The sequence below is a fragment of the Oncorhynchus mykiss genome, chromosome 5 (genome assembly GCF_057628025.1).
Source record: "Oncorhynchus mykiss isolate SJ-2025 chromosome 5, ASM5762802v1, whole genome shotgun sequence".
Lineage (NCBI taxonomy): Eukaryota > Metazoa > Chordata > Actinopteri > Salmoniformes > Salmonidae > Oncorhynchus > Oncorhynchus mykiss.
In genome coordinates this window covers 63,246,161-63,270,631 of record NC_143026.1, presented here as the reverse complement: position 1 = coordinate 63,270,631, position 24,471 = coordinate 63,246,161, and the positions used below count along the sequence as shown (strand labels likewise).

Genomic DNA, 24,471 nt, shown 5'->3' with positions numbered 1-24,471 from the left:
AAAACTGAGTGCTGTGTCTCCCTCGCGTGATTTCGCGTGGAGTCCAATGTTCGGTTTGAAAATATATATGGGACTTGTAGTCCAAAACAATTGTACGTGCCCTCAAACTGATAAACCCTTGAAAGACAATAATCTCGTGCGCGAGCAAACTCCAATAATTTTGGGATAAAAATAGGCCATCACCTTCCTTGTCGCAGTTTGGCAGCTGTCGTTTTCAATCACCCTGGAAAAAATCGTAAACGCTGAGATAGACGGACAAGTTGACTGATGTGTTGACCACAGATATTGACCCAACGACACCAAACAGAGAGAGAAATGTGGCGACGGATCTCGGAAGACGACAGAGGAGTTTAATACTGAATGTGAAACATTGCTGAAGATTGTTCAAGATTGGCCGGATTTGCAACAAACACAGGCACAATAATCAAGATTAAAGGCGAGGAATTCGTATGCGCATTCATTTGCACTTCTTTATTTTTAGCCCAAGTGGTGTGCGGCAATGCTTACTTTTTCACACTTAACGTTTGATTATTTATTTTGATTATTTTGCAGGGATTGGTGAATGTCTCATAATAATAGTAGATCATATATTGTGTTCATAATAAGTAAACATGTTACATTTAGTTGGGAATATTCTAGAATGAATTGCATAGCCAATTGTGATGTACTGTTTTATTACAGAGGAAATTAAACAGTGTGTTAATTATTTTCTGTTACTTTGCAAATAGGGAAGTTATACATTTAACAGCATATTTATTGAAGGTGATACAGAGCTCATCTATGCATGCAGTGGGAGGATATGTTGTTTATCATCATGTTTCTATCTCCTGCAGTGGATTGTCGGGTGTTGACTGACTGTCAGATACTGGGCGTCATCAAGGGCACACATGGCCCATACAGTGCAGGACCACCAGATGGCACAGCCCCAGGCAGCAGTGTTGTCTCTCCCTCCCTCCGGCCAGGCTAAAGTGAGCCCCCCCTCAGCCCCTACATCATGGGTTTTCCCTGATGCAGTAGCCTAACAGCAGCCAGGCAGGCTTACATACCACAGAGCTGTTTATAGCAGGAACATGCAGGCCAAGACCAGCCAGCTGAAGGCTGCCAAACATGTTTACCAGAACAGCAAGTAACCTTTGGCTAGTATGGGAGACCCTGGGACATGGGTATGGGGTTAGAGTGGACTAGACTAGATTGCATCTTTTATCCTTATTTATTGTTAAGTAGTACCAAATGACACTGGCAACATTAGTCATCACTAATTTGGGGCTCCTGAGTGGCGCAGCGGTCTAAGGCACTGCATATCAGTGCTAGAGGCTTCACTACAGACCCTGGTTCGATTCCAGGCTGTATCACAACCGGCCGTGATTCGGAGTCCCGTAGAGCGGTGCATAATTGGCCCAGCGTCGTCCGGGTTAGGGTAGACCGTCATTGTAAATAAGAATTTGTTCTTAACTCGGTAAAACAAGTTGCTGTAATGCCAAGAGCGCAACAAAGAGCAGTACAGAAGTCGGTCACCATAAAAAGCAGTATCTCTCTCTCTCTCTCTCTCTCTCTCTCTCTCTCTCGATCTGCCTACCTCTATGGCTGCTCAAGTCAAAACATTCCAACCTATGCATTGCTGCAGACTGCTTGGAGATTCCCAGTGTGGCCTTAAAAGACTTATCTCCCTCTGCATCCTAAACATACCTTATCAGGGATTTTATTGGGTCCACTGTCCAATTAACTTTTACAACCCACACCCTCACACACACAAACACATTCTGAACCAGCTAAGAGATTATCTCCACCTCCAGTTAGAGGCAAGTAAAGCTGTTTATGTCTGGAGTGCTGTACACTAAAGTAGCCTACATGATATAATGGCGCATTACTGCTCTGCAGATCATATGAAGTGTATACTCATGGAGGAGAGGTTTACTACAGTCTACTGTAAAGTGGGTTAGGAATCTGTTGAAAGATAGTTCAAATTACACCCTGGCAGTACTCCAAGAGCATGAGAAACCTATATGTGATACCTTTAGCCCAGGGGTCTCCAACCCTGTTCCTGGAGAGCTACCCTCCTGTAGGTGTTCACTCCAACCCCAGTTGTAACTAACTTGGTTGGTTTATCAACCTATTCTAGTTAGTAGAACCAGGTGTGCTAGATTAGGGTTACAGGATGGTAGCTCTCCAGGAACACGGTTGAAGAGAAAAATTCTGTGCAAATGTAGAAGAGTAGTGAGGTAAGGCAATAAATAGGCCATAGAGGTGAAATAATTACAATTTAGCAATTAACACACATGATAGATGTGCAGATAATGATGTGCAAGTAGAGATACTGGGGTGAAAAAGAGCAAGAAGATGAATAACAATATGGGGATGAGGTAGTTGGGTGTGCTATTTACAGATTGGCTGTGTACAGGTACAGTGATCGGTAAGCTGTTCTGACAGCTGATGCTTAAAGTTAGAGAGGGAGATATAAGTCTCCAGCTTCAGTGATTTTTGAAATTCATTCCAGTCATTGGCAGCAGAGAACTGGAAGGAAAGGCAGCCAAAGGAAGTGTTGGCTTTGGGGATGACCAGCGAAATATACCTGCTGGAGCGTGTGATACGGGTGGTGACCAGTGAGCTGAGATAAGGCGGTGCTTTACCTAGCAAAGATTATAGATGACCTGGAGCCAGTGGGTTTGGCGACAAATATGAAGCGAGGGCCAGTCAACGAGAGCATACAGATCGCAGTGGTGGGTAGGATATGGGGCTTTGGTGAAAAACGGATGGCACTGTGATAGACCGTATCCAATTTGCTGAGTAGAGTGTTGGAGGCTATTTTGTAAATAACATCGCTGAAGTCAAGGATCGGTAGGATAGTCAGTTTTATGTGGGTATGTTTGGCAGCATGAGTGAAGGATGCTTTGTTGCGAAATAGGAAGCCGATTCTAGATTTAACTATGGATTGGAGATGCTTAATGTGAGTCTGGAAGGAGAGTTTACATTCTAGCCAGACACCTAGGTATTTGTAGGTGTCCACATATTCTAAGTCAGAACCGTCCAGAGTAGTGATGCTAGTCGTGAGTTATGGAGTATGTTTATGACTGATATAATTTCAAAGTGAGTTTGTCTTTTGTGTCCTGTGTGAAGTGGAACACTGAGTGTTTCTTTCTGTGTGCAGAGATGGACAGTGTTGGACTCCCTGCTATGTGGAGCATTGGCAGGAGCCGTGGCCAAAACAGTCATAGCTCCTCTGGACAGAACCAAGATCATCTTCCAAGGTAAGGCCATTTCCCTGGAAGACCATGCACTCAGAATATAAAGTAGGGGTTCCTTTCGTAAATATATACTCATTTAATTGTTAGTTTCTTTGCCTTAATACTTATTTTCCTCCTTCTCCTACTTTAGTGTCTTCACAAAGATTCTCTGCTAAGGTGAGTTTATTATATAACTCACATTGAAATAATAATGATGTACTTGATGTACTGTATGTCTTCCCAATTGGCAGAGGCTGGCAGAGCAGGATTTAATGGTGTTATCTCTTAGATGGGAATGTTATTTGGTCACTTGGGTGTGTGTTACTTTTTAATCTGTCTGTCTGAAGCTGGATGAAGCAATATTTTGAGATTTCAAAGGTAATGTCCTGTATATTAAATATTAGAACGTTGAACAGTCACAAATTCTCTCCATGGTGCCATAAGGGTGAATCCTAACTTCCACTTAAATCACATTTTCACATAGTCATGCATTGACGTCAATGGGAGACTAAGTTACAATTTGAAGTTAGTCTACACCTTGGGGAGAATCCTGTCTTGTTTAGTTAATAATAATAAATATAGCTGCAAGCAGCAATTACCTGGGGTCCAAGCCTTTTTTCCCATTTAGCCCTCTTCTCTTTCTGAAATATTACAGCCTTATTTTACATAATCAAATTTGGTTCAGGCACAATACCAACAATTCCTCACTGTCTAGGGATGTCTATCTGACAGCTGCATTGGTGAGATTTGAACCCGGCCCGCCATGGGATGGCATGTATTACAACCCTCTGAGCCATGCTCACCTCATGGCAAAAGTTAGGGTTGAACACTATGGAAGAGCATGCATTTGTTGTAGGTTCCAGTCCTGACTCCATTTCTTCCACTTACACAAATCTTATAACATGTAATATATGCCATTTAGCAGGTTGCTTTTATCCAAAGCAACTTATTCACGCGTGTATACTTTCTTTACATTTGGGTGGTCGCGAGAATTGAACCCACTATCCTGGCGTTGCAAGAGCCATGCTCGACCAACTCAGCTACAGAGGACCACCATGTGAATAGTGGACCAGTGCACGCTTCAGGAAATAGTATAGATTATTGAGATGCTCAGCCAGCAGGGAGGTCCAACCCTCCAAGAGCCCAAACATAGACACATCTTTGGCCCAAACATTACCAGTCTAATGTACTGTACTGTACTCAAGTTTACTCTACTGATCTTGTTTTTCCCCATTTTAAACTGGTCTGGTCATGGTCTCGATACACTGGTCCTTGGTCTGTGTCTCAGAAAGTCTAGTCTTGTTCTGCGTCTTGATTAGGGATGTAGATTTCTGTCAATTTTCTGGCTTACTATCCGGCCCTCAGTCAACAAACGGTAAAAACAATTCCAAATAATAAAATTGTGTGACCAACAAAAAATACTATGCATGGATACAAGGAACAGACATTTTTCATTAATGAAAACATGCAACAATAAGCCTATCGTCTTAGTCAAAAGGCTATAGCCTATTATGGAACATGCAGCTTCTGTAATGAAGCAGCTAATAAAACATAATTTGCTAAAACAGTTTTAAACCTAATGCCTGCGGAGCTGAAAACACTGTTCTAAACGGCTCACCTAATGCCAGTGGTTCCATATGTGACAGAGGTAAAATCTCAGTTAGTAGTAGAAAGAGGGTGAATCTGATAGCCGCAACTAGGATGGGTTGCTAATATGACTAGGATTGTGCCACTGGCATCTGGACAATGAAATAAAGTTGATATGAAAATCAATAGGACAGGAGAGAAATTCTGGTTAATGGCATGAGGAAGTCTTTTATAAAATAATTGCCTTCACATTTATATGGTTCAATTTTGGCAAGGCTACTTTGAAGCAAGGATAAACATTCCTCATTATATGAGGTAAAGTAAAACGTTCAGGTTTCAAACAACTATACTGCCTCAAGGTCACATTGTAAAGTGGTGGGTGACTCTGCTTACCATTGACTATAGCTTATGCACTCGAATTACGAATGGGAGTTGCGCTTTAATTCCAAGTTGAGATTGAGAAATAAAAATAGTAGCTTTTTTAATCGTGGCCATCAAAAAAGTTTTTAACACGCAATTGCATTTAGAATTATAATATTTTGCGCAATGACTGGGTTATAAAAAGCATGTTTCACTCCAGTACCAGCTTTTTGAGGAGCTGCTCTGACAGGTGATAGGCCATTCCGCTCCTCAAACTAGGCTGTGTATGCTGTGCGCGTGTGATAAGACGCATGACGACTAACGAAAATACAAAGTCGCCAATTAAATTCCACACAATTATGCAAATTAACCTATAAACCGATAAGCATGGTCAAATATATTTTTTCGGCGGCTAACGAATTTAATGGTTAACCATTAACATCCTTAGTCCATTCCCTCCAAGAGCGACTTAAATGGTCAGGCCCAACCTCACTCAACTTCATTGGCTCACTGCGGCCATGACGTTTAAGATATCAACTTAATTTATAATACATTTACCAGTCTTGGTCTATAGATGTTTTACACCAAGTTTTGGAGAAATCGGTTTAGTGGTCTCTGAGGAGATGCTGTTAAAAATGTAAAACCTTTTGAAGTCAAATGTTGTTTGTAGCGCCACCATTTGTAGCGCCACCATTACACCACGTGTAACCAGATGTATTCGGCCACCAATTTACACCTCCCACCAAGTTTGTAGGTCTTACCATTTAAGAGCTATGGCTCTCCAAAAATAGGAAAAAAAATGTATAAATGTAATATTAATCATAGCAATTATAATAGGGTTCCATCCCTTTCAGGGCTTGGACCACTAATAATAGTAAAAATCATTTGGTAGGTGCTTATATTTCTCCTATTTCACACACGTACATGTGTGATTTTGATTTTTTTTTTTTTTTAGCATATTCCACACTAGAGGTCGACCGATTTATGATTTTTCAACACCGATACCGATTACATCATTAGGTTTGGCTCTTGGCTCTCCAAGATCGCATAGCAGTTCAGACGTCTTTTGTCCTCGTCTTGTCGTGTCCTGTATATATATATTTACAACTTTTTTCACATACATTTTATTTTTATTTTCCATCAACTCATCTTCAAAACACTCTCCTGCAACCCGCCTCACCAATTTATAATAATAAAAAAGTATTATTTACCTCAGATCTGTAATCCTCCAAGAAGCTAGCCAGAAACTAGCCAGAAGCTAGCCCAGAAGCTAGTTAGCTTCTTTACTGGCAAATCGTTAGTATTCAGCTAACCACGGTTTGTGGTCATCGGCTATCCTTTGGCTCGAAAATCTATCGAAAATCTATCGCCAGTTTTGTACGGCGCAGCGCGGCTCGGAACGGAACATACCGGACCAATTTTTCTCTCCATGTCCCTGGATTTCGACTGCTCTCTGGACATTCATGCCCGGATCTCACAGCTAGCTAGCTGCTATCCGTGTGACAATCGGCTTTCGTCGATTCCGGAGCAAGCATCGGTTGTTCCGGTGCTAGCCAGCTCCGTCAATCACTCCTGAGTTCCATCGTTCACTCCTGGGCTGCGGTCACCTATCCGGACCCGTTTTGCTGCCTACGCGGAGCCCCACCGGGCCTTCACAACTGGACTGCCGACGTTATCTACCTGAAGGAGATCCGGCTGGCTCCTCCGTCGCGACGTTACCTGAACGCCCATCTGCGGCCCGCTAACCGTTAGCTGTCTTACCGGCTGCTATCTGAATAGACAATCGGACAATTTATTTATTTTTATTATTATGTTTTCTTCTCGGGCCTCTATAACTATATCTATTGTTCTTATTTTTTTGTTGTTGTGTGATTTGGATTAATCCCCTCTACCACACGGAACCCCACTAATCTACTGACCGAACGCAAGAGGTGGCTAACAACAGACTCCATCCTATGCTAGCTTGCTACCGATGGCCTGGCTAGCTGTCTAAATCGCCGTGACCCTCAACCAACCTCTCCACTCACTGGACCCTTTTGATCACTCGACTAAGCATGCCTCTCCTTAATGTCAATATGTCTTGTCCATTGCTGTTCTGGTTAGTGTTTATTGGCTTATTTCACTTTAGAGCGTCTAGTCCTGCTCACTATACCTTATCCAACCTATTAGTTCCACCACCCACACATGCAATGACATCTCCTGGTTTCAATGATGTTTCTAGAGACAATATCTCTCTCTTCATCACTCAATACCTAGGTTTACCAACACTGTATTCACATCCTACCTTACCTTTGTCTGTACATTATACCTTGATGCTATTTTATCGCCCCCAGAAACCTCCTTTTACTCTCTGTTCCAGACGTTCTAGACGACCAATTCTTATTGCTTTTAGCCGCACCCTTATTCTACTCCTCCTATGTTCCTCTGGCGATGTAGAGGTGAATCCAGGCCCTGCAGTGCCTAGCTCCACTCCTATTCCCCAGGCGCTCTCTTTTGACGACTTCTGTAACCGTAATAGCCTTGGTTTCATGCATGTTAACATTAGAAGCCTCCTCCCTAAGTTTGTTCTATTCACTGCTTTAGCACACTCTGCCAACCCGGATGTTCTAGCTGTGTCTGAATCCTGGCTTAGGAAGACCACCAAAAATTCAGACATTTTAATTCCAAACTACAACATTTTCAGACAAGATAGAACTGCCAAAGGGGGCGGTGTTGCAATCTACTGCAAAGATAGCCTGTAGAGTTCTGTCCTACTATCCAGGTCTGTACCCAAACAATTTGAACTTCTACTTTTAAAAATCCACCTCTCTAAAAACAAGTCTCTCACCGTTGCCGCCTGCTATAGACCACCCTCTGCCCCCAGCTGTGCTCTGGACACCATATGTGAACTGATTGCCCCCCATCTATCTTCAGAGCTCGTGCTGCTAGGCGACCTAAACTGGAACATGCTTAACACCCCAGCCATCCTACAATCTAAACTTGATGCCCTCAATCTCACACAAATTATCAATGAACCTACCAGGTACCTCCCCAAAGCCTTAAACACGGGCACCCTCATAGATATCATCCTAACCAACTTCCCCTCTAAATACACCTCTGCTGTCTTCAACCAAGATCTCAGTGATCACTGCCTCATTGCCTACATCCGTAATGGGTCAGCGGTCAAACGACCTCCTCTCATCACTGTAAAACGCTCCCTGAAACACTTCAGCGAGCAGGCCTTTCTAATTGACCTGGCCGGGGTATCCTGGAAGGATATTGACCTCATCCCGTCAGTAGAGGATGCCTGGATATTTTTTTAAAATGCCTTCCTAACCATCTTAAATAAACATGCCCCATTCAAGAAATTTAGAACCAGGAACAGATATAGCCCTTGGTTCTCCCCAGACCTGACTGCCCTTAACCAACACAAAAACATCCTATGGCGTTCTGCATTAGCATCGAACAGCCCCCGTGATATGCAGCTGTTCAGGGAAGCTAGAAACCATTATACACAGGCAGTTAGAAAAGCCAAGGCTAGCTTTTTCAAGCAAAAATTTGCTTCTTGCAACACTAACTCAAAAAAGTTCTGGGACACTGTAAAGTCCATGGAGAATAAGAACACCTCCTCCCAGCTGCCCACTGCACTGAAGATAGGAAACACTGTCACCACTGATAAATCCACCATAATTGAGAATTTCAATAAGCATTTTTCTATGGCTGGCCACGCTTTCCACCTGGCTACTCCTACCCCTGTCAACAGCACTGCACCCCCAACAGCAACTCGCCCAAGCCTTCCCCATTTCTCCTTCTCCCAAATCCATCCAGCTGATGTTCTGAAAGAGCTGCAAAATCTGGACCCCTACAAATCAGCCGGGCTAGACAATCTGGACCCTTTCTTTCTAAAATTATCTGCCGAAATTGTTGCCACCCCTATTACTAGCCTGTTCAACCTCTCTTTCGTGTCGTCTGAGATTCCCAAAGATTGGAAAGCAGCTGCGGTCATCCCCCTCTTCAAAGGGGGGGACACTCTTGACCCAAACTGCTACAGACCTATATCTATCCTACCATGCCTTTCTAAGGTCTTCGAAAGCCAAGTCAACAAACAGATTACCGACCATTTCGAATCTCACCATACCTTCTCTGCTATGCAATCTGGTTTCAGAGCTGGTCATGGGTGCACCTCAGCCACGCTCAAGGTCCTAAACGATATCTTAACCGCCATCGATAAGAAACATTACTGTGCAGCCGTATTCATTGATCTGGCCAAGGCTTTCGACTCTGTCAATCACCACATCCTCATCGGCAGACTCAACAGCCTTGGTTTCTCAAATGATTGCCTCGCCTGGTTCACCAACTACTTCTCTGATAGAGTTCAGTGTGTCAAATCGGAGGGTCTGTTGTCCGGACCTCTGGCTGTCTCTATGGGGGTGCCACAGGGTTCAATTCTTGGACCGACTCTCTTCTCTGTATACATCAATGAGGTCGCTCTTGCTGCTGGTGAGTCTCTGATCCACCTCTACGCAGACGACACCATTCTGTATACTTCCGGCCCTTCTTTGGACACTGTGTTAACAACCCTCCAGGCAAGCTTCAATGCCATACAACTCTCCTTCCGTGGCCTCCAATTGCTCTTAAATACAAGTAAAACTAAATGCATGCTCTTCAACCGATCGCTACCTGCACCTACCCGCCTGTCCAACATCACTACTCTGGACGGCTCTGACTTAGAATACGTGGACAACTACAAATACTTAGGTGTCTGTTTAGACTGTAAACTCTCCTTCCAGACCCATATCAAACATCTCCAATCCAAAGTTAAATCTAGAATTGGCTTCCTATTTCGCAACAAAGCATCCTTCACTCATGCTGCCAAACATACCCTTGTAAAACTGACCATCCTACCAATCCTCGACTTTGGCGATGTCATTTACAAAATAGCCTCCAATACCCTACTCAACAAATTGGATGCAGTCTATCACAGTGCAATCCGTTTTGTCACCAAAGCCCCATATACTACCCACCATTGCGACCTGTACGCTCTCGTTGGCTGGCCCTCGCTTCATACTCGTCGCCAAACCCACTGGCTCCATGTCATCTACAAGACCCTGCTAGGTAAAGTCCCCCCTTATCTCAGCTCGCTGGTCACCATAGCATCTCCCACCTGTAGCACACGCTCCAGCAGGTATATCTCTCTAGTCACCCCCAAAACCAATTATTTCTTTGGCCGCCTCTCTTTCCAGTTCTCTGCTGCCAATGACTGGAACGAACTACAAAAATCTCTGAAACTGGAAACACTTATCTCCCTCACTAGCTTTAAGCACCAACTGTCAGAGCAGCTCACAGATTACTGCGCCTGTACATAGCCCACCTATAATTTAGCCCAAACAACTACCTCTTTCCCAACTGTATTTAATTTATTTATTTATTTTGATCCTTTGCACCCCATTATTTTTATTTCTACTTTGCACATTCTTCTGCAAAACTACCATTCCAGTGTTTTACTTGCTATATAGTATTTACCTTGCCACCATGGCCTTTTTTGCCTTTACCTCCCTTCTCACCTCATTTGCTCACATTGTATATAGACTTGTTTATACTGTATTATTGACTGTATGTTTGTTTTACAACGACACAGAGTTACACATGGAGTATCTGTCGAACTGCTTTGCTTTATCTTGGCCAGGTCGCAATTGTAACCTTTGACTATTGGATGTTCTTATAGGCACTTTATTGCCTGTGTAACAGTATAGCTTCCGTCGCTCCTCCCTGGGCTCGAACCAGGAACACAACGACAACAGCCACCCTCGAAGCAGCGTTACCCATGCAGAGCAAGGGGAACAACCACTCCAAGTCTCAGAGCGAGTGACGTTTGAAACGCTATTAGCGGCACCCCGCTAACTAGCTAGCCATTTCACATCGGTTACACTAGCCTCATCTCGGGAGTTGATAGGCTTGAAGTCATAAACGGCGCAATGCTTGACGCACAACGAAGAGCTGCTGGCAAAACGCACAAAAGTGCTGTTTGAATGAATGCTTACGAGCCTGCTGCCGCCTACCACCGCTCAGTCAGATACTTGTATGCTTGTATGCTCAGTCAGATTATATGCAACACAAGACACGCTAGATAAACTAGTAATATCATCAACCATGTGTAGTTAACTAGTGATTATGATTGATTGATTGTTTTTTATAAGATAAGTTTAATGCTAGCTAGCAACTTAACTTGGCTTACTGCATTCGCGTAACAGGCAGTCAGTCTCCTCGTGGAGTGCAACGAGAGGCAGGTGGTTATAGCGTTGGACTAGTTAACTGTAAGTTTGCAAGATTGGTTCCCTGAGCTGACATGGTGAAAGTCTGTCGTTCTGCCCCTGAACGAGGCAGTTAACCCACCATTCCTAGGCCGTCATTGAAAATAAGAATGTGTTCTTAACTGACTTGCCTAGTTAAATAAAGGTGTATTTAAAAAAAAAAAAAAATGTAATCGGCCAAATCGGTGTCCAAAAATACCGATTTCCGATTGTTATGAAAACTTGAAATCGGCCCTAATTAATCGGCCATTCCGATTAATCTGTTGACCTCTAGTTCAGGACCACGAATGTCTTGTTGAGTTAGTGTTAAGGGTGTTGTGTTGCTGTGTCCCCCCCCCCCCCCTCCAGGAAGCCTTCAGACTCCTCTACTGTACATACATGAAAGATGGCTTCCTCAGTCTGTGGAGGGGCAACTCTGCCACCATGGTGCGGGTCATCCCCTACGCTGCCATCCAGTTCTGCTCCCACGACCAGTACAAGAGAATCCTGGGGGGATACTATGGCTTCCAGGGAAAGTGAGTAAAATACCCCTCAGTAAAAATATTTGAGAATACACATATGTATCATGGCACCGGAGAAGATGGCTCATGTTTTACGTGCCCCTAACAGAATGTGTTTTTTTTTATTCATTTATTTGTGTTGTTTGTAACTTCTTTTTGAACTTATTCTGTACATAATGTTGCTGCTACCATCTCTAATGACTGCAAATAACTTCTGGACATCAGAACAGCGATTACTCACCACGAACTGGCAGAAGCTTTTTTTTTCTTTAACGAGCCCGACGTGAAGGACATGCTGCTTTCCCGGGAACAGGCCCAAATCCCCGTTATTTGCGAGAAGTCAGAGAAAAAGAGGACGGAGGTCAGGCTGCCTTCTGAGAATTCGTAGGCAATCGAATAAACCCCCACTGCCTTCCATTCTTCTAGCTAACATGCAATCATTGAAAAATAAAATCGATGACCTAGGAGGAAGATTAAACTACCAACGGGACATTAAACGACAACATTATCAACATACAGCTGTCTGGTTATACACTGCATGGCAGGATAGAACAGCGGCGTCTGACACAAGGGTGTGCGGACTATGTGTATTTGTAAACAACAGCTGGTGCATAATATCTAAGGAGGTCTTGAGGTTTTGCTCGCCTGAGGTAGAGTATCTCATGATAAGCTGTAGACCACACAATCTACCTAGAGTTTATCTGTATTTTTTGTAGCTGTTTACATACCACCACAGACCGATGCTGGCACTAAGACCACACTCAATGAGCTCTATTCCGCCATAAGCAAACAGGAAAACGCTCATCCAGAAGCGGCGCTGCTATTGGCTGGGGAGTTAAATGCAGGGAAATTTAAATCCATCTTACCAAATTTCTATCAGCATGTTAAATGTGCGGGGGAAAAACTCTAGACCACCTTTACTCCACACACAGAGATGTGTACAAAGCTCTCCCTCACCCTCCATTTGGCAAATCTAACCATAATTATATCCTCCTGATTCCTGCTTACAAGCAAAAATTAAACCAGGAAGCACCAGTGACTCGGTCAAAAAAAAAAGTGGTCAGATGAAGCCGAGGCTAAGCTACAGGACTGTTTTGCTATCACAGACTGGAATATGTTCTGGGATTCTTCCGATGGCATTGAGGAGTACACCACATCAGTCACTGGCTTCATCAATAAGTGCATCGATGACGTCGCCCCCACAGTGACTGTACGTATATATCCCAACCAGAAGCCATGGATTGTAGGCAACATCCGCACTGAGCTAAAGGCTAGAGCTGGGACTCTAACCCGGAAACTTCTAAGAAATCCCGCTATGCCCTCTGACGAACCATCAAACAGGCAAAGCGTCAATACATGACTGAGATTGAATTGTATTACATCGTCTCTGGCGGTCCTTGGATGTGGCAGGGCTTGCAAACCATTACAGACTACAAAGGGAAGCACAGCCGAGAGCTGCCCAGTGACATGAGCCTACCAGACGAGCTAAACTACTTCTATGCTTGCTTTGAGGCAAATAACACTAAAACATGCATGAGAGCACCAGCTGTTCTGGACGACTGTGTGATAACGCTCTCCGCAGCCGATGTGAGTAAGACCTTTAAACAGGTCAACATTTACAAGGCCGCAGTGCCAGATTAATTACCAGGACGTGTACTGCGGGCATGCGCTGACCAACTGGCAAGTGTCTTCACTGACCTCTCCCTGTCCGAGTCTGTAATACCAACATGTTTCAAGCAGACCACCATGGTCCCTGTGCCCATGAACACTAAGGTAACCTGCCTAAATGACTACCAACCCGTAGCACTCACGTCTGTAAACATGAAGTGCTTTGAAAGGCTGGTCATGGCTCACATCAACACCATTGTCCCAGAAACCCTAGACCCACTCCAATTTGCACACCGCCCTAAAAGATCCACAGCTATTTAGAACAGAGATGATGAAATCTCTATTGCACTCCACACTGCCTTTTCCCACCAGGACAAAAGGAACACCTATGTGAGAATGCTATTTATTGACTACAGCTCATCGTTCAACACCATAGTGCTCTCAAAGCTCATCAATATGCTAAAGACCCTGAGACTAAACATCTCCCTCTGCAACTGGATCCTGGACTTCCTGATGGGCTGCCCCCAGGTGGTAAGGAAAGGTAACAACACATCCGCCACGCTTATCCTCAACCAAGGACCCCTCGGGGGTGCGTGCTCAGTCCCCTCCTGTACTCCCTGTTTACTCATGACTGCACTGCCAGGCACGATTCCAACACCATCATTAAGTTTGCCGATGACACAACAGTGGTAGGCCTGATCACCGACAACAACGAGACAGCCTATAGGGAGGAGGTCAGAGACCTGGTCGTGTGGTGCCAGGACAACAACATCTCCCTCAACGTGATCAAGACAAAGGAGATGATTGTAGACTACAGGAAAAGGAGGACAGAGCACCCCCCCATTCTCATTGTCGGGGCTTTAGGGGAGCAGGTTGAGAGCTTCAAGTTCCTTGGTGTCCACATCACCAACAAACTAACATGGTCCAAGCACACCAAGACAGTTGTGAAGAAGGCACAACAAAACCTATTCCCCCTTAGGAGACTGAAAAGATTTGGAATGGGTCCTCAGATCCTCAAAAGGTTCTACAGCTGCACCATCGAGAGCATCCTGACTGGCTGCATTACTGCCTGGTATGGCAACTGCTCGGCCTCAGACCGCAATGCACTACAGAGGGTAGTGCGAACGGCCCAGTACATCACGGGACCAAGCTTCCTGCCATCCAGGACCTCTATACCAGGCGGTTTCAGAGGAACGCCAGTGACTCCAGCTACCCTAGTCATAGACTGTTCTTTCTGCTACCACACGGCAAGCGGTACCGGAGCGCCAAGGCTAGGTCCAAGAGGCTTCTAAACAGCCTCTACCCCCAAGCCATAAGACTCTTGAACATCTAATCAAAATGGCTACCCAGACTATTTGTATTGCCCCCCCAACCCTTCTTTAAGCCGCTGCTATTCTGTTATTGTCTATGCATAGTCACTAACTCTTCCTACATGTTCATATTACCTCAATTACCTCGACTAACTGGTGCCCCTGCACATTGACTCTGTACCGGTACCCCCTGTATATAGTCTCGCTATTGTTATTTTACTGCTGCTCTTTTTAATTACTTGTTCCTTTTATTTCTTAATTTTTAAACTATATTGTTGGTTAGGTTGTAAGTAAGCATTTCACTGTAAGGCCTACACCTCTTGTATTCGGCGCATGTGACTAATACGATTTGATTTGTTAATGTAGCACCATTCTGAACTCTGGTGGTCATCATCAGCCTCCAAGGCAACCCTTCAGTGATCTTTCTTGAACAGAACAAACCATTTTCTCTAGTGTGAAGAAAAAAAAATCATAATAATACAATGATATCCGTTGTGGAAACCATAGCTGCACTCTAATGTAATTTGATCTGTCTGTTTCAGAGCCCTTACTCCTTTTCCACGTTTCCTGGCAGGGTCGTTGGCTGGCACCACAGCTGCCATGCTCACCTACCCCCTGGACATGGTGCGGGCCAGGATGGCAGTGACACCCAGACAAATGTAGGGCTCTCCAATAACACCCATAAATGTCCATCTTTGAATGTATAAACATACCTGCACACGGGGCTCTAAAGTGCGACAAAAAATGCGGCCAAATATTTTGCTGTGTGACCAGGAGTTTTATTTTGGGAGCACTGTGTGACTATGAACAAAATCTCCCATAATTGTTGTTTCCAAGTGCCTTAAAGAAACAAGCGAGTGCAGATGTGTTAGCGTCATGGTTGTACCATTACTACATTAAATCAGCTAGCTTCCTTCTAACCCAACTAAGATCTGACCTATATTACCGCCTCAACATTTGTATATTTCTATAGTGGATTGCATTGACCACATTTTACATTCACAAACCATTTCGTGGGCCATTCTAAAACTACTCAAAACCACACCGTTTCTAAGCCCAAAGGCGCAAAATCATGAAACTCCGGGAACACTTGCGAAACAGACCAAGCAGACTAGGCCAAGGTTTGGGGTTTGGGAAGTCAATGAGAAAAGTGAAAAATTCATCCATAGTTGTTAATTTTCTCAGTCTAAAGACACAATCTAGACTCTAGCGAATGTCTTAAGTAGTTAAACATGTTACTCCTCCAACCGTGTGAAAGTGATTTTCTCAAGAAATGACTTTATATTGAGGAGTGCCTTTGATTTGACAGCCTGAACAGTTTGGCGCGATACGGAAGTTAGACCCGATGACGTGTTTCTACCCATGAGTTTTAGCTAGCCAACTTCGCCATGACATCGCCTACAAGTGTGATCTGGGATTTATATTGAAGAAGCAGTTTCTGCCTATCTTCATACTGTACTGTCTTTGTCCAAACATTTGAATGTAGAATGTATGTAGAAATGTAGAAAGAAAGGACAACGGATAGATTCTTCAGGAGATCAATGATCGTCAATACAAACCTTACGTTTTTTAAGAGACTGTGTACAATTTAATGTAATGAATCTCAATAGGAAAATAGTGATTTATACACAATGTAGAAACCTACTATTCCACAAATGACTTTGTCATTTCAATGACAGGTATTCATATTATTTATTTTAGCTTTTATAATAAACTAATGTTTAAAGGTGTTACAAAATGAGTTAACTCTCTTGCAGATAAACATGTGCCTTACACAAAACAAAGGTTAAAAGACCGATGCAATCCATGGTTTACTCATGAGTTGTCTGAAAAATTACAGGAAAGAAATGTAGCTTGGGTTAAGGTCAGATGACTGATTCTACTTCTGATTGGCAGTCCTTCAGACATTGGAGAAATGGATGTCTATCCCTGTTTAAAATAACAAAATCAACATGCTTCTTGAATTGTGTATCTGAGAGTGGTGGTAATCTAGCCAATTTCTGGAAAGTGGTCAAATCTTTAAAACAAAACTCCACCCCCTCATTTTCCCCAGCAGGTTTTGACAGCCTCTGCACCCAATCTAGACTAAATAGAAATGTGTGACGCTTTTAATAAGCATTTTGCCTCGGCTTGGCCACCTGTTTGAAAGGATAATCTCTGAAAATCTAATGACCTCAAAACAGATTGTAGAGAAAGATGCATTAACAGACTAATATACTTTATTTTTTATTTCAACCCTTTGATGTCTATGATGTACGAATGATGATGTACAGTTGAAGTCAAAGTTTACATACACCTTAGCCAAATACATTTAAACTCAGTTTCACAATTTCTGACATTTAATCCTAGTAACAATTCCCTGTTCTAGGTCAGTTAGGATCACAACTTTATTTTAATAATGTGAAATGTCAGAATAATAGTAGAGAGAATGATTTAGTTCAGCTTTTATTTATTTCATCACATTCCCAGTGGGTCATACGTTTACATACACTCAATTAGTATTTGGTAGCATTGCCTTTAAATTGATTAACTTGGGTCAAACGTTTCAGGTAGCCTTCCACAAGCTTCCCACAACAAGTGGGGTGAATTTTGGCCCATTCCTCTTGACAGAGCTGGTGTAACTGAGTCAGGTTTGTAGACCTCCTTGATCGCACATGTTTTTTCAGTTCTGCCCACAAATGTTCTATAGGATTGAGGTCAGGGTTTTGTGATGGCCACTCCAATACCTTGACTTTGTTGTCCTTAAGCTATTTTGCCACAACTTTGGAAGTATGCTTGGGGTCATTGTCCATTTGGAAGACCCATTTGCGACCAAGCTTTAACTTCCTGACTGATGTTTTGAGATGCTGCTTCAATATATCCACATCATTTTCCATCCTCATGAAGCCATCTATTTTGTGAAGTGCACCATCCCTCCTGCAGCAAAGCACCCCCACAACATGATGCTGCCACCTCCGTGCTTCACGATTGGGATGGTGTTCTTCGGCTTGCAAGCTGATTTCTTTTGATTTTCCCATGATGTCAAGCAAAGAGGCACTGAGTTTGAAGGTAGGCCTTGAAATACAGCCACAGGTCCACCTCCAATTCACTCACATGATGTCAATTAGCCTATCAGAAGCTTCTAAAGCCATGACATTTTCTGGAATTTTCCAAGCTGTTTAAAGGCACAGTGAACTTAGTGTATGTAAACTTCTGACCCACTGGAATTGTGATAGTGAATTATAAGTGAAATAATCTGTCTGTAAAAAATTGTTGGTAAAATTACGTGTCATGCACAAAGTAGATGTCCTAACTGACTTACCAAAACTATAGTTTGTTAACATGACATTTGTGGAGTTTTAATGACTCCAACCTAAGTGTATGTAATCTTCTGACTTCAACTGTACATCTATGATGTACTAATAAAAATTAAACATAGGGCCTGATTCACTTCAAATCTAATTTTATTGTTCACATACACATATTTAGCAGATGTTATTGTGGCTGTAGTGAAATGCTTGTGTTCCTAGCTCCAGCAGTGCAGTAATATCTAACAATACACAACCATACACACACATCTAAAAAGTAAAATAATAAGAAATATAGCAATATTAGGACGAGTAATGTCAGAGTCCAGAGTATAAATACTGTGTGTGTATATACAGTACTAGTCAAAAGTTTGGACACAGCTACTCATTCAAGGGGTTTTTATTTATTTTTACAATTTTCTACATTGTAGAATAATAGTGAAGACATAAACTATGATATAACATGTAGTAACCAAAAAAGTGTTAAACAAATCAAAATATATTTTAGATTCTTCGAAGTAGCCGCCTTTGACAGCTTAGCACACTCTTGATATTCTCTCAACCAGCTTCACGAGGAATGCTTTTCCAACAGTCTTGAAGGAGTTCCCATATGCTGAGCACTTGTTGGCTTCTTTTCCTTCAATCTGTGGTCCAACTCATCCCAAACCATCTCAATTGGGTGGAGGTCGGGTGATTGTGGAGGACAGGTCACAATGTTTAAAAACATACAGATGAGCTAGTTAAAAAGCTAAGATTTATAGGGGGCTTTAAAAAAAAAAAAAATTGGGATCTTGCCTCTCCCTAAATAGCAGGAAGCAGATTGTACAGTCAGTTCTTGATTTTGGTGACACCGTTTACCAGATTGCAACAGCCACTACTCTTAAACCTTTGGATGCTGTCTACCATAGCACCATTAGTTTTATCACTGGTGACAGTTTGAATACTCACCACGGCGCCCTGTAACAAAAGGTTAGCTCGTCCCCATTAAAGTGCCGCAGATCAGTTCATTACGCCCTTTCTGTTTCCAAAGCCCTACCACACAAGCTTCCAACTTACCTAACTCCATTGCTAAAGAATGAGCTACCAAACCCGCTTGACCAATTTAAGTCAATCTTCCTTTAGTTTCAGTGCCCTTCATTGTTCGAATAACCTGCAAAATTCATTGTATCTTGAGTGCCTTTTGCTGCTAGGGCAGTTTAGGACTCTGGTGTTAAAGGAATTCATTGAGGATTGCACTTGTTTCAATTTTTTTGTAATGGTATAAGTGTAGTATTGTACCTTTTTTTGTAGTTTTTTTCTTCTGTTCATTTTCTTGATTGTGAAAATGTTTGTACTCAGGGCACCATTGTGAATGAGACCCTGGTCTCAATTGGGCTCCCCTGTGTAAAAGTAAAAACAAAACAGGTGCTTCAAAAGTAACTAGACTTCATATAGGCCCAATAAAGGCTGTATCTCAATACATTTTTTAAAAAATCTTATTTTCTGGTGCTCCTAACTTTTATGTGGTGCTCCTAACTTTAAGTTGGGTGCACCATTGCTACCAATGAAAAATGTTAATTTCGAGCCCTGCCTGCACGTGGTTCCCCCTTTCCCCACTTATTGAAAGTTTAACAGGTATATAGGGTAATATAGGTAATGTTTTTATCCTTGGTTAATATCCTACTCTTCTCTTTCTTCCCTACAGGTACAGCAACATTATGCACGTGTTTGTGCGCATTACGCAGGAGGAGGGCATTAAGACCCTGTACAGAGGCTTCTGCCCGACCATCCTGGGAGTGATCCCATACTCAGGAATCACCTTCTTCACATATGAGACCCTCAAGAAACTGCATGCAGGTACAGCCTCCTTTTTCTTTTACAACTGTCTTAATTTAATGATTAGCTTTTTGATTAAGGGCTTAATTGGATCTCTCTTTCTCTCCTTATCCCATTCCTTTCTTCAGAGAGGACTAGGCGGTCCCAGCCGTACTCCTACGAGCGCTTGGCATTTGGCGCGTGTGCTGGCCTACTCGGCCAGTCGGCCTCCTACCCGCTGGACGTGGTTCGCCGACGCATGCAGACGGCCGGGGTGACGGGCCAACAGTACGGCAGCGTCCTGAACACCATGAAAGCGATCGTGGTGCAGGAGGGTGTGGTGCGTGGACTCTACAAGGGCCTCAGTATGAACTGGATCAAAGGGCCTATCGCTGTGGGGGTCAGCTTCACCACCTTTGACCTCATGCACAACCTCCTGCACAAGATGCACCAGTTGGGATACTTCACACACTGAGCCAGCAGAGGGAGCCAGAGGAAAGGTTCACTGTTGAGACTAGAGTTGTCGTCCGTCGGTCACAGACACAACATGGATCCTCTGTAAGTCAGATAGGGATTGAAAGGGGAGAGTGGATACTGGACAGACAGGAGGAGACAGAAGCTGTCCATTTATTTAAGCGCACATCCTCTGACACACATTAAGCACGCACAGCCAGACCCCCCACTCTTGCTGTTGATGGATGGGATGTCTGTACTAAGGCTACAATAAGTGTCATCAAGCAGGGTAGATGTTTGATGAGTTTGCAATATGAGGGGTATGAGAATGTGAATGATTTTACATTTCCAGTCCTGATATTTGTTTGAGATTGTGGTATTATCTCTGGTAAGGGCACTTAATGGGGCTGGAGATTATCAGAGGCGAAGAACTTTACAATCGGTTCATTTTAGTATGGAATTTTATCAACTATGCTCACAATGTTTTCTGTTGCTTTAAACTGAAGATTCACTTATATTTTCAACCATGCATTGCTGCTTTTTCTTCTTGATTATTTCCGGGCTTGTTGCAGCTGTAATCCGCTGCTCTGCTCACTTCTGCATTTAGCATCAACGTCTCATGGAAGAGTCACCTAGTGGGCCTTGCTGCCAGAAAATAGTTTCTGGTAGTTGGGGATGTAGTCTTATTCCAAAGAGCTTGTTTCTGTTTTGTGACGGTTAAAAATGTCAATTTTATGACGTGCCAAGATGGAATGTACTGTCAGGAAAATTATTGGCACCCTTGATAAAGATGAGCAAATACTGTATAACAAGTACTGAGCTATAATGTATGCTCAAAAATGAGAAAATTCTATTTTATACTAATACAGTTGCTCAGAGAAAGAGATTTTGTTTATCAAGTAATATTTTTTTCTCCAAAAAAGATAGGTCAAAATTATTGCCACACTTGTTTTCAATACCTCTCCTTGCGAGGATAACGACACTGAGCCTTTTTCTATAATGTTTGATGAGATTGGAGAACACATTGGGAGGGAAATTGGACCATTCCTCCATACAGAGGAGTGTGGTTCAAGTCTAGAAACTGATAGCCATTGCAAAATGTTGATTTGTGTGGTCAATTAACTGGTGTGCGTGGCCAAAGAGCTCAATTGTCATGTCATCTAACAAATGGAGATTGCTAAACGGCATTGGCAGTTGGTTTGGAACCTTTGCTATGGTCAGATGACACTACAATAAAGCCCTAGGCTTCCACAGAATGATGCATATGAAGAGAAAAAAACACCTACTGTTCCATATGGTGGTGGATCTTTGATGTTATTGGGGCTAATTTGCTTCCACTGGTTCTGGGGCCCTTGTTAAGGTCAACGGCAGCATGAACTTCACCCAGTACAAGGACATTTTAGCCCAAAACCTGATTGCCTCTTCTAGGATGCTGAAACTTGGCCACAAGTGGATCTTCCAGCAAGATGATAACCCCAAGCACACATCAAAATCCACAAAGTAATGGCTAATTGACCACAAAAATCAACATCAGTCTCCGGACTGGTTTAAATTGAAGAGGGCAGACGAAGGATATCGAGGATCTGGAAGGATTCTGAATGGAGGAATAGTCTGAGATCCCTCCCAATGTGTCAATCTCATAAAACATTTTAGAGAAAGGCCCTGTGGCATTCTCCTCGCAAGGTGACTTTTTAAAACTAGTGATCATTTATATCCATTGTTTAAAAAAAGTTTTTTTGTATTGTTATATTTTGTTTATCTGAGCAATTGCATTGGTATAACATTTTTTAATGTTTTATTCTCCATTGGACCTGACCGTCGGTGTGCAATAATGCCCTCACGTTGATGAGACAGAGATGGTGATATCATAAATAGTTTATTTTTATTAACAACATGCCTGCAGTCCCTCACACACTGAATGCCATCCTCCATTTAAACAAACTGAAGCGTTTCAGGCAGGAGGCCACAGGTGTGTGCAATCAGCGTATTAGCAAGGCTCGCAAGCAGTCAGCTGACAATAAAGGGACATGTCACTCATTTGAACGTTCAAACCAACAGTTAAAGGTTGTGCTGATGAAATAAAGATGAGTTTATTGGATTTGCACGTTATAATGGATTGACAATTTAGCTAGGATCCTAGATATATAAATACATTCATTCATTTTACAGTGAAGGCTACTCCTTCACAGTCAGTAATCATTTCAGCCTGACTGCGCAGTTTCACTATCTGGTGTCTATAAATATAGATTTGTAGTGTCTAACTGGAATCTAATGGATATCATCCATATTTTCCCACTAGATGTTGCCTAAGGCATAAATATATAATCAGTATATTTCTAATATTAAGGTAGTCTTTCTATTATCTGTAGTCTTATTGTGAAGGAAATCCAGTTTGTCATAAATCTGTTTCTATGTTTATTGATACTTTACACAAGAATTTCTCTACACCCGCAATAACATCTGCTAAATATGTGTATGTGACCAATAAAATTGGATTTGTTTGACTTGATATTGATGTCTTGAATATATTAAAATACTAAAGAACTTACTTCTCGAGATCAGTGTATATGTGAAATAACCATTGATCAACACAAATTATGCTAAAAACACATCCTGTATTAATTACTAAACTTGACATCTAATTGCAATATTTTTCATGAATGATTCATTCATAGCAATGTTTCCCAACCCTGGTCCACGAGTACCCCCAACAGTACACAGTTTCGTTGTAGACTACAAAGGGACAGACGACAAAGGGAAGATTACCAAGATGTGTACTGCGGGCATGCGCTGACCAACTGGAAAGTGTCTTCACTGACATTTTCAACCTCTCCCTGTCCGAGTCTGTAATACCAACATGTTTTAAGCAGACCACCATGGTCCCTGTGCCCAAGAACACTAAGCAAACCTGCCTAAATGACTACCGAACCGTAGCACTCACGTTTGTAGCCATGAAGTGCTTTGAAAGGCTGGTCCTGGTTCACATCAACACCATTATCCCAGAAACCCTAGACCCACTCCGATTTGCATACTGCCCTAACAGATCCAAAGATGATGCAATCTCTATTGCGTTCAATACTGCCCTTTCCCACCTGTGAGAATGCTGTTCATTGACTACAGCTCAGCGTTCAACACCATAGTGCTCTCAAAGCTCATCATAAAGCTAAGGACCCTGGGACTAAACATATCCCTCTGCAACTGGATCTTGGACTTCCTGGCGGGCCACCCCCAGGTGGTAAGGGTAGGTAATAACACATCCGGCACACTGATCCTCAACACAGGGGCCCCTCATGGGTGAGTGCTCAGTCCCCTCCTGTACTCCCTGTTCACTCATAACTGTACTGCCAGGCACGATTCCAACACCATCATTAAGTTTGCCGATGATACAACAGTGGTAGTAGGCCTGATCACCGACAACAACGAGACAGCCTATAGGGAGGAGGTCAGAGATCTGGCGGTGTGGTGCCAGGACAACAACCTCTCCCTCAACATGATCAAGACAAAGGAGATGATTGTGGACTACAGGAAAAGGAGGACAGAGCACACACCCATTCTCATCGACAGGGCTGTAGTGGAGCAGGTTGAGAGCTTCAAGTTCCTTGTTGTCCACATCACCAACAAACTAACATGGTCCAAGAACACCATGACAGTTGTGAAGAGGGCACAACAAAACCTATTCCCCTTCAGGAAACTGAAAAGATTTGGCATGGGTCCTCAGATCCTCAAAAGGTTCTACAGCTGCACCTTCGAGAGGTTTGACCGCAAAGGCACTACAGAGGGTACGTACAGCCCAGTACATCCCTGGGGCCAAGCTTCCTGCCATCCGGGACCTCTATACCAGGATGTGCCAGAGGAAGGCCCTGAAAATGGTCAAAGACTCCAGCCACCCTAGTCATAGACTGTTCTCTCTGCTGCCGCACGGCAAGCGGTACCGGAGTGCCAAGTCTAGGTCCAAGAGGCTTAGCTTCTACCCCCAAGCCATAAGACTCCTGAACATCTAATCAAATGGATACCCAGACTATTTGCATTGCCCCCACACCCCCTCTTTTACGCCACTGCTA

General features: G+C 43.0%; 1 protein-coding gene and 1 long non-coding RNA gene across 3 annotated transcripts in view; one reads left to right on the top strand and one right to left on the bottom strand.

The window, feature by feature from the left end:
• LOC149983543 (uncharacterized) overlaps nucleotides 1-24,471 on the bottom strand; it is a 246,593-nt gene that overhangs the window by 10,382 nt on the left and 211,740 nt on the right. The window lies entirely within an intron of this gene.
• On the top strand, nucleotides 93-22,958 carry LOC110524252 (mitochondrial coenzyme A transporter SLC25A42). 2 transcript variants are annotated; one of them, XM_021603729.3, is made up of 8 exons: nucleotides 93-436; nucleotides 834-968; nucleotides 3,146-3,245; nucleotides 3,373-3,398; nucleotides 11,807-11,973; nucleotides 15,419-15,535; nucleotides 19,848-19,999; nucleotides 20,107-22,958. In XM_021603729.3, the coding sequence occupies exons 2-8, from the start codon at nucleotides 888-890 to the stop codon at nucleotides 20,430-20,432; spliced, it is 969 nt and encodes a 322-aa protein (XP_021459404.3). In that variant the 5' UTR covers nucleotides 93-436; nucleotides 834-887; the 3' UTR covers nucleotides 20,433-22,958. The 2 variants fall into 2 exon arrangements, with proteins under 2 accessions (XP_021459404.3, XP_021459405.3); XM_021603730.3 differs by having other exon boundaries at nucleotides 95-447.

Excerpts from the sequence above, each read along its gene's own strand:
- LOC110524252 (XM_021603729.3), top strand. The coding sequence starts at position 888 with ATGGCCCATACAGTGCAGGACCACCAGATGGCACAGCCCCAGGCAGCA. Across the intron at positions 969-3,145 it reads CTCCCTCCGGCCAGGCTAAA|AGATGGACAGTGTTGGACTC; the intron begins GTGAGCCCCCCC and ends TTCTGTGTGCAG. Across the intron at positions 3,246-3,372 it reads AACCAAGATCATCTTCCAAG|TGTCTTCACAAAGATTCTCT; the intron begins GTAAGGCCATTT and ends CTCCTACTTTAG.